The 11,182-nt window shown below is 41.7% G+C and overlaps 1 protein-coding gene across 1 annotated transcript in view; it reads right to left on the reverse strand.

Annotated features, from left to right (window-relative positions):
- The window catches only part of APOO (apolipoprotein O), a 65,092-nt gene that overhangs the window by 45,557 nt on the left and 8,353 nt on the right, over window positions 1-11,182 (reverse strand). Inside the window, exons 2-3 of the mRNA XM_019523928.1 lie at window positions 8,717-8,827; window positions 4,576-4,695 (exon numbers count right to left, since the gene is read on the reverse strand). Of these exons, the coding sequence (XP_019379473.1) occupies window positions 4,576-4,695; window positions 8,717-8,827 (231 nt within the window). The remainder of the gene's footprint in view (window positions 1-4,575; window positions 4,696-8,716; window positions 8,828-11,182) is intronic.

Here is an 11,182-nt window from a genome sequence, read left to right on the forward strand (position 1 = left end):
GGGGGGGGGGGCAGGAGAAGAAGGGACAACAACCGAATTTACGATGATCCTCTGATAATTAGATTCTACACATGGAAAACTGTAAAAAAAAATTATGTATTTCTATAAACAGAATCTAATTACTGAGGGTCTCGTCTGGCATTTGAAGTAGTCTTGGATTTGGGCAAATACAATAAGTTTGCTTGGCTGCACATCAGCATCACACTGAGCTCCTGATCAACAGCAGAAATGTAGGTGCTCCAGTGCCTAGGAGTATTTGTTGGGCTGCAGTGTTAGCAAAATCAGTAAGCAAGCACCAGCCCAAGTTAAGATATACAGAACAAACTTGCAACACCACTTGAACTAATTGCTTTTAGCTGCAGTGAAGTAAAAGCACCAGATCAGGGGTGGCCAACTTGGGGCACAAGGAGCATGAAGCGCATCAGATAGAAGACAGGCAGCACAACAGCAGACAGAGCTGGGAGCATTAGGCAGGGCAGGAAGCAGATAGCCGAGCAGTGGACTAGGTAGATAAAGTGACAGGAGTGGCACTTGGGGAGGGTGCAGGGCTAATTTGTAGCATGCCTGCTAAAAAGGCTGGCCATCACTGCCCTAGATTAAGATAAGAGGCAAGGACAATATCTTTAGAATAACTTACTGACAGCAGTAGTTCAACTAAAATATCTATTCTGAAGAACATAAAAGTGTGGTAGATGTATATTTATGCTTTATATAAAATTTATGAGGGTTGATTACCATTCAAAAGCCACTACATAAAAATAAGGCACCTCTGCCACCAGTTCCTCTCAATCAAAAACATGGCCAAAGTGGCCACCACTACTATATTTTGTGTGCAGGTGGATTTCATAGGTACAGTGCTGTTTTGATTATACTTAACATATCAGACTGGGCTGCTAAGGGGAGACAGGTGAAAGAACATTGACTCCAAGATTGCTGACTGGGCTAAGCACTGGGCCCTTACAAGGTTGTAGCACAGTTCTGGGCAAGCACTGGAGTCTAGGTACCTAGGGAACCTTCCTGGCCACAATTCAGGTACCAGTTTTGAGGATCACACTCTAGAACTTAAGCATCTAAACAAGGGGTGGGCAAAATGCGGCTTGGGGCCAGATATAGCCCACTAGGCCATTCTATCCTGCCTGCAGGGCCCTTAAAAAATGTAGAAAATTAATATTAATCTGCCCTGAGCTGCCTGTCATGTGGCCCTCGATGGCTTTCCAAAACTCAGTAAGCAGCCCTCAGCCCCAAAATAATTGCCTGTCCCTGATCTAAACTCTGCTTGCCTCCTTTTTTAGGCCTGGGCCCTCAATCTAGTGCTTTCAGATTTGCCAATTAAAACTCTTCAAGGGAGAGGATCATCACCTGACACCATAAACCAGCAGTCAACAACATAAAGGCCACTGGCTGGATCCAGGCTACGGGACGGCTGGATCCAGCACACGGAGCCAGGGGCCTTCAGCAACATGTCATTAACAAGGGAGCTTTGGTGGGGTTCTGGTTTCGGGACTGGGCAGTAAGGAGCTGTGTCTGCACTGCAGCTGGGGTGGGGGCGAAGTGAAGCTGCAGGAGAGGAAGGCCACTACTACTATGGTGGTGACAGCGATCATGAGGTTGGCTTGAAGTCCGATAAACACAAGACAGATTGTTTTGGCCTGTGGCTCTGAAAAGTTTCTAACCCTGCTATTTGTGCTTGAATACATGAACAGATTTCCCACCAGAAGCTTAAGGCTCTCAGATTTCTAAATTTATCATTCAGAACATTTCAAATAATTTAATAAGCCTTTTATAAATAAGCCAGTTATTATTATAGATTTGTTTTGACATACAAAGATTTATCTTTGACTAAATAAAAGTCACTAACTCACTCACTTAAGATTGGACCCAAATTTAGCATGTTTTTGGGTATGTGTGAAAAATCAAACAGAAAACACAGGAAAAATCTTTCCAGACATCAGTGTTTGGGATACTTGCATATTATTTTAAATGTTATGAATACTGCAGTAGTCTACTTTCTGATCCTTCTTTCCCTGCTAAAGGGTATAAAAGAAAATCTAAACTCAAAGTGGTGGTGAAGTGACAACACATAATTTTTAATTAAGGAAATTCTATTTAAAAATTGAGAGAGAAGCTAGAATAATAAAACAAGACAAATCTTCACACCTATATGATTTCTAATTAGGGGCAGGTGGGAAGAGGGCAAAATTGTATAGCTTTTATATAACTGTGGTTACTGGAATAGAAGACAATCCCCCAAATATATTCTATATATAGAAAATTTATAAATGTATTATAATTTTCCAAATATAGAATCTAATTATTGGAGTTCTGCCTTGAATTTGTTCCCCTAGCAATGCTACAGCATGGAAAACAAGTCTGAGGGGTCAGGTAGCCCTTTTGCTCTCTGCTTCTCCCCAGTTTTCCTCCAGCAGTTCCTACTTCTTTGCCTTACTTTCAGACCCTGTTTTCCCTGAGCACATGGAAGTGAGAAGTAAATTTGAAAACAATAGCTTTAAAATAAAAAGTGGCTGTAGCAATTTGCATGTCATATCCATGCATTTAGTTCAGTTGCAGCAGTTAAAAAAAAAAAGGTAAGTTTTAGCACAGGTAGCCTATAAACAATTTGGTACCTACTTATCTATGATATTAGTCCGAAACCAAAGGCTCTTGATTTGCCATGTAGTTCTTTGGGCTGGGCTGGGCTGGGTTGGGCTCCACCAGAGTCAACAGCATTTCAAGCCATGATGGCACCACAACTCAGCATGTGAGTGTACTCCAAATATACCCCACAAAGGATCCATGTGCTAATAAACCCCTACTCATGACTGGAACTGGGTTTTCTTATCCTGAGTCCCGGGATGCTCCAAAAATTTATATGCAGATGAGGCAGGGCAACTTGGCCTGTGACAGGCTGAGAGATGGGGTGACAGAGGAACTCTGCATGAACTGTTTGGGACCCTGTTTCATGATGTTTGCCATGCAGTTAAGGTTGGTGAAGAAATACGAATCATTGGAAATGGGAAAGGCATAGCTCAGCTGTGGGAGTGAAGAGGAATGAAAAGCATATGCAATGTTGTGGCACATGACAACTTGGAAAAAAACTGCAGTGAAGAGAAATGCACTTACTGGGCACAACTATGGGCACTTACACACGTGCAGGGAGCCTACTATGACACACTGGAAATCCAGTGTGTCAGAGCAGACTTGGTTAATCAAGTCTACTGGAGCACGTAAACTGACACGCTTTGGCAGCCTCACGCCTCATGCATATCAGTGGTGCAGCACACCTCTGCACTGAGAAAATGGTGGCAATGCAATCTGAACTAAAACACATTTGATGTGCTTTAGTTCAAAGCGCACCACCACCATTTTCTCAGCTCAGAGGCATGTTGCACTGCTGATACACATGCTCCTGACATGGTGCCGAGCACTGTTAATTAGCGTGGCTCACTAATTAAAAAGCGCCCAGTGCTGTGTCAGAAGCACGTGTAAAAATGCCCAAAATATCTTATTCAAATGGACTTCAATCTGTCCTTGTGGTAGGATCCCAGCCATGGATTTGGAGGTATCTGAAGACCCAGGCTAAAGAGGCTGGGAGGCAGGATACTTGCCATTGGTAGTACCACACAGACTTGTACAACTGAGCTGTGCTCAGCTGATAGAATTCAAAACTGATTTGGCTGAGACAAAATTAAAAAAAAAATGTAGCAGGTTCCCATCAGTATGTTTGCCTGGCAAGGGAAATTCCATGATCCACTCGGCCAATCAAATCTAGTGACTCTGGGCAGGCTGACCCCTGTGAGCTTCCCCAAATGTGCGAAACTCAATTGCACAATGTTGTGGTAATGGGGGACTACGTTCTTGCTTTCCCCATGGCTTGCTCTTCAGCCTTTTGGCTAGGAGCAAGCAAGAATAGGGAGTATCCGAACCCCAAGGTCTCCAGGCTTCAGGCTTGCATTTAGGTTCCCTGCCATGGATTTGGGGAGTACCAAAGGGAAACAGGATACTTGCCCAGTGGTACAGCCACACAAACTCAAACGATTGAGCTCTGCTTAGTCAAAATTTGGAACCTGCCTATTGGATTTGCCCAGTTGAATTCAGAACCAATTTGGCCCTTGAAACAAACTTAAAAAAAAAACCCACAAAAAAGTTTATTTGCCCAGTGTGGGCCATGTATTTTATAGTCATGCTCAGTGTTGGCTGCATTTAGTCAACTTCATAACTGGTTTCTATTGCTGAATACATGTTGCTTCTGGCAGAAGTTTGATGACAGACCATATAATTAGTGATATTTCCTTATATTTTCCCTCCGTGCCATCTTGTATTCGAGTAAATGTGGTAAATACAAAATTTAATTTTTTGGTAAATGAATCATCCAAAGTGTCAAGGGAAAAAAAAAAAGACTTGACTTTTTGTTTCCAGAAACATCTATGACTAAAGCAATTACAATTTTGCACAGTTTCTTTTAAGCAACTTATTTAATAGCCAGAAAAGTTTTAACATGCTACCAAAACAAAATTCTAGCTCAGCCAACCACTGAGCAATAGTCACTACTTCCCATATAGCATGAAACCGTTATACCTGACACCTGGATGTATAGGGCTCCATAAAATGCCGTAGATGTGAAATTCCCTCCTCCAGTTGGGTTTGTGGGTCCTCCACATATTTAGATTCATGAGCTGGGGAGGAGTAGAGTGAAAGCTGTGAATATTAGCAAACGAAAGGTTAACAAAGTAGAATTGTTAAAGTAGGCCTTCAGGCTAGGGACAGAACAATTTGAGTGCCTACAGAACAAAATGTGAGGAACTAAGTGAACTACATATTATAGAAGCATTTCTAATGGTCATTCTGTTTACCAGTCCTGATGCTAGCTAGTCCAAGTCACATGTTTAGGCAGAGTATTACATTCTTGATGTCAAAAGAACAGTGTAACAGAAGTGTTTTCTGCTTCATCAGCAGTGCTAGTTCTCAGTATTTGTATTAAACACTAGGATATGGAAACAGCAATTAATCATTTTCTACACATACGTAAATTAAAAATTCTAAGCAGTTCTTAACTCTAAACTAATATCTTAGATGCAGACTGTGTAGCTTGTTACTCAACAGCATTTTAGATTTAAGAAAAACTGTCAAATGTCACATTTTTAACTGCAGTAGTAACAGATGGTAACAATCATAAACTGTATTTTTTATTTGATGCTGTCATTCTTAACATCAGGCAAGACATATGTCTCTACTGTAACATTTACAATGTGAAGAATTTATCCTTAAACTTATGACCCTACTAAGAAAGCAAGATGTTTTTGATAATATCTTTTATTAGGCCAACTATGCAGTTGGGAGAGTTGCCTAAAAACTTGTTGGAATTAAGATCTCCTCTGATCTCTCTCTCAACCACACAATTGGCCCATAAAAGATATTCATTAAAAAAAATCTTATTTCTTCCATATTCTCTGGACCACAGAGCTTACAGCATCACTATTCTACCAAACAACCCTCAAACTCAGAAGATAACACAATAGTATAGAAAACACAAATAATCCAATATATAACCTTAAATACAAGCTACAAAATTTTGGTAAAATGGAAACTGCTTGTTATATTCTGTAAGAATACAGATGCTTTAAATTATCATCAGCATGTTTTCTGACCCATGTTTAAAAATGCTGATAAAGTAAAGTAATGATAAATAGGAACGATTACATTTTCTGAGTGACATGGAACATAAACATTCAGTATAAATTCAGTTCCTCATTAGTACTTTCAAAGGTTATTTTGTGATGAAAATTGTTCAGGCCCAAGTTACTTAAAAAGAATTCTACTTTCAACAAGACTAAAAAGCCATTCTGCTTTCACAAATAAAATAGGTGACTTATAAAAAAAAACAACTTATCAGTCCAAATTTTTGTAAAAAAATGCAACAGTATATGCAAGAAGCTGGACTTTTGATTTGAAATACTCATTGTACAGGCTGGAGTAGAATTGTTTATTTTTAAAAGTAAGCAGTTACAGCAACAATTATCAATAAATCTTTGGGTTGGAGCTGAAGTCTTACAAACTTCAGGGGCTTTCAGGGTTCACTCAGATGTACTGTATAACTATCATATGTAGGGACCTACTTAAGTGGTGGACAGACAAAAGAATTTTTGCACCTTGGTTGCAGCACAAAAAGCTGATTTTACAGGCATTTCCCAGCAACCCCACCCTTGCTGCTGATTGGCAGAGAAGCCCCGAGGAGGAGGAGGAACAAAGGGGCGGCCACCTTCTTGGCTGCTGGCTGCCCTTCATTGGGCTCCACGCCCTGCTGCCAACTGGCAGAGAAGCCCCAGGGCGAGGTGGGGAAAGAGGGACAAGGGGGCAGCAGACATCTTGCCTGCTGGCTGCCCTTCATGCCACCTTGGCAGCCAGCAACTTTCCCTCCCAGGTGGGCTGGGGAGCCATCCCATTATTTAACTTTTGTTTTTTTAAGTTGATTTCACAGACAGTTCCAGATTTCACAGTTTCTACAAAATCTGCTAAATTAAATAGTAGGGATGCAAACGGTTAAATGTTTAAGCAATAAGTGCAGTGATAACCAGTTATAGCTTACCAGTTCTCTTTTAGCATGGGACAGGGCACTGTTCAGCAGGGAAGGAAATCTATGCGGTGCCCCAGCAGGAACAGAAAAGCAGTAAGGCACATGGGAAGGAGGAAGGAACAAGGAGGAGGGGAGGGGAGGCAGGAGGGGAACCAGTACCTATAGCTAGGGTCTGTGGACCCCAGTGCAGCTGCTTGCAACCTCCCTGCTGCCTGCCACCAGCAGCCCAGGCTCCAGGCAGGCCCCTGTCATCCACCATGGAGCCCAGACTGCTCACAGCAAGCAAAAAGGAGACTGAAAGAGGTTGCACAGCTGTCCACAGAGCCGAGTTATTAGGTACAAGTCCCCCTTCCCCCTACTTGGCTGTCCACAAGGAAAGCAGCTCAGCTTCCTCACTGGGGAGCATGGAAGTCAGAGACCACCTGCCACAAGGGACCCAGTCCTGAATCCTGCTGCAGGCTGCGAGGGGCCTGGCAGTGGCAAGGTGGAAGTAAGGGTACATGAGGCGGCTCCCCTAGGCCTGTGACTCGGCCCCACAGTATACCACACCCACCCACCCACCCCATCTGCACCAGGGCCCAGGCCCAGAGAAGACTCACCCATCTGCCCAGTTTGTCATAAGACTCAGCCCTGAGGAGCCACTGAGTCCCCACCGCACCTTGGGGGGCTGGAAGCACCCTGCTGGTACCAGGTCAAGCAGGGGTACCCTGCAGGCTGGGCTGGAATAGCCCCATGTGGGCCAGGCCAGGGGTTGCCATACCAACTAGCTGTTTAACCAGTATAGTTACAACAGGTTAAATGAATATTTTTTAAATCAGTATTTACATCCCTATTAGGTAGGTCCCTAATCATATGCACTGCTTTTAGTAAGGCAACTATCAAGATGTATGAGTAAATAAGGTAACCACAGATTGTTATTAATATAACTTACAACTGCCTTACTCTGCACTCTGCTTCCTTTATCACTTAGTTTTGTTAGTAGATAGGCCTTGATCTTGCAATGCAATTCTGCATTTAAGAAAGACAGCCAGACTGTACAAGAAGGCTGAAAACTTTACATAGCAGAGACTGAGGCTCCTGGCAGACATTCAGGATCTGATTGCAATGGGATCTGATCTGTGATCCCAACAATTGTGGAATGTCCATGGCAGGAAATGCAACTATGGGATCAGGGATCTGATTCAAATTGCATCCTATTGCCAGTGCAAGGGGATCCTGGGATCTCCCTGGACTAGCAACCTGGAGCCACAGTACTCCTATTGCTCCGAGCACTGGTTAGCTAAATTGGTGCTCCCAGCCACAGAAATGCAGCAGAGCCTTTGAAGGGCTCTGGTGAGCAACATTGTCTGGGAGGGCAAGTCAACTGACTGGCACTCCAAACGTCAGGGATTCACTAGCTTTGAAGGGCCCCAACACACTCCTGTAGCTGGGAGCACCATTTAGCTCAATTTAAGGAGTGGTGGGAAACAGCCAAATTACTGCACTGTATAACATTTTGTGGATTATTCCATCTTATCATACCATTACTTGCTTGAATCTGTAGTCAGGTTACTACTTAAGATGGGATTAATTGGTTAATCATGTCTTAAACAGTCTGCTAGGGGCCTGAGTTTCAACTGTGAATGAATGATCAACCAACCTACCCACCCATCCACCATTTTCAAACAGCTTTTTGCTTTTGCTGCTTGATTTGAGCATGGAAATGGAAGCCAACAGAATGTGTCATATAGATAATAGTATGATACCCTCTGGACAAAAAACAAGAAAAGACATTCCTGGACATTAGGAATATTAGAATGTTTTTTTTTTCCTGTGATAAAAAACTGCCTATTTTATGAAGAATACAGTACTGAGGTTTTCATATATAAAAAATTATTTTGCATGTGAGAAAAAAAAAAAATCAGAAGCTGTTACACAGCAAAATAAAAGCAGAGCACGTGACTTTTTCTAGTGTTAGGAGGGGAAAAAACCATAGCAATTTTAGTTTAGCTGTTCCTTTTTTCTCGTAATAAAAACATAGGTCTTTTTCCCTTTCATAAAAAAGTGACCTCCATCTATCCGACATATCCTACTTAATCTGCTTTGCAAACATTACACCAAAACTAGCAGAGCATCACAGTTCCAACCAGAATGGCAAGGACTCACCTCATCAACTTTTAGCAACTCCTTTTTGGGTCTTTTCCTCTCAGGGGATGAAGCATACACCTGTAGAGAGAGCAGGCTCAGGCTGGCAGGGGCAGCCCCCAGTTGAATTACCTAGAAAAACCACAAAAGGAGTAAACAATTTTATGGACTCAGGTAGAAACACATTTAAACTCTTTTCTCCACAGCTCTTTGTATGGATGCAGATGTAAATCTAAAGTCATGACAAGGTTCAAGTTAACACTCCTTCTCATGAGGGGAAGAGCAATAAAGAATATACTAAACTGAAAAAGCTACAATGAAAACAGAAACATTTAGTGTAGAATTGAAGGAGACATAACAGGAAAGAATGCATATTCTCCCATCTTCACCTCACAAGATGTTCTACCCTTTCTCATCTAAATTGAGAATTATGCCCTTATTTGCAGTTAGAGATATTACCTTCCTAAATTCATACTCTGCCTCATTTCACTGAAGTGCCTACCTCAGTGTTAGGGACAGACAGCAATTCAGCTTCCTCTGAAAAACAGAGAACTGAGAATTTGGGCCCAACATCCCACCAGTGTCCGTCACTTTCACGTGGGAGTCTTAAATTACAGTGCTACAGAGGGAACACCAGTAACCTCAAGTAAGAAGGAAAAATGATGCTGCTTTTGAACACTTACTGGTTCTGATCATAAAAAACAGACCAGTACATGGATGACACATCATCCTTCTCATTTTCAGGGTCTGGGCTGAAATGCATCTTCTTTGTAGACTGAGGAGAATGGTGTGTTTAATACCAAAAAGAATGCAACCTTAGCTACTCAAGATGACAGAGTTCAATACACTACAGCAAGGAACACAATTTTCCAATACATACTTGTTACATTGAAAACAGGCATAATATAGAAAATACAGTTAAAACATATTAGAACAGTAAGGTGGTAGAATAAACTCCCCAGGAAAGTTCTGAAGTCTCCTTCACAGGAGGTTTTCAAGAGGAGGCTGGGGTTGGTCAGGGATGATTTAGGATTAGCATTCCTGATGGGGTTTGGGCCAGATGATCCTCAAGGTCTCCTCCAACCTTATGATTCTCTGAGTCCTTCATTACTCTCGGATGGCTATGATATTGAACTCAGAGTTGCACTGGTCTGAATAAAAACATTCTGTTGTACCATCTTAGTTAAACCAGTAATAACTCAATTTAATAACTGTGACAGACAGTTGTTAAATTGTTGGAAATTTAACGACCATGCGATCAGACTATATTTATTGCACACATTGCATTGTTTATAAACCAAATAATTACAGAGATGGAGTGCTACCAAGGACTCTATTTAAGTTTGAAGGATTTTTAACAAAAATTCGTGCTGTTTTTTAATCTAGATTTCAGATAAAGAATTAAACTGATATATGCAATGGCCACAGTGGGAACTGTATAAGTCTCACAATCTTCTTTTCTCTGCCATGTGATCAGAGCTGGCTGACTACCAAATTAGGATACAATCAGTTCAGCAGAGGGCGGAGCAAGGCAGATTGGGAAGAGATGCTGAACAGGAAACAAGCTGTGTGCTGAAAGACTCTTTCCTACATTTGCTCATCTCTCATAAACTACAGTTGCAGCATACTAAAATGAATGCCATCCACAAGACAGGGCTCTTTAAGAGGAAGATGTGCATAATGAACCTATAGGTGAAACTTGTCCGCTGAATTTTGTTATCCTCTAATGCAAGATAAGGATTTTTGTAAGTGATCTCTTTTTATTTGACCCAGAGTGAGGTTGAGATAAAGCTGGACAAGCTTTCAAATGTAAGGTATTCTGACCCAATGAAGAATGCCTTGCATTCAAAAGTTTGTCCAACTCTATCCCAACCATGCAATTGTCTAATAAGAGAGATCGCCATCTGGTGGTATTTTATTTAAATCATGGAAATGTGGATTTGGGGTTACTTTTTTTTAAACCGAAAATTGGGGATTTTTTTTAATCAGAGAAAATCTGGATATCACCCACAAAAAAAATCTTGTCTCTCTCATAATTCTTGGACCATGACAACTACAACTTCATTCCAACACTACCTGTACCCCAATATATCAAAAAACACAAATTGGTGAAAATTTCTAATAATACTCACTTCTGTGCCAAGAAACATCACATGTGAATGAGCTAGTGGGTTTTTACAAAGTTGTTAAGAATTTAAAATTAGAGAAGGCTAGAAAAATAGTTGCTCAAAATAAAAATGGTGTCTTGGTCATTACGTGGTGCTCGGGCCAGGTGCCAGATGATTGGAAGGTAGCAAATGTGGTCCCCATCTTCAAGAAGGGGAAGGAGGAGGACCCGGGCAACTATAGGCCCGTCAGTCTTACCTCAATCCTGGGGAAACTCTTTGAGAAGATCATCAAGGAGCACATTTGTGATGGGCCGGCATCAGAAATGATGCTCAGGGGCAATCAGCATGGATTTATTAGGGGGAGATCATGTCAGACCAA

Source organism: Gavialis gangeticus, unplaced genomic scaffold, assembly GCF_001723915.1.
Source record: "Gavialis gangeticus isolate Ggan-Ray unplaced genomic scaffold, GavGan_comp1, whole genome shotgun sequence".
In the NCBI taxonomy this organism is placed as follows: domain Eukaryota; kingdom Metazoa; phylum Chordata; order Crocodylia; family Gavialidae; genus Gavialis; species Gavialis gangeticus.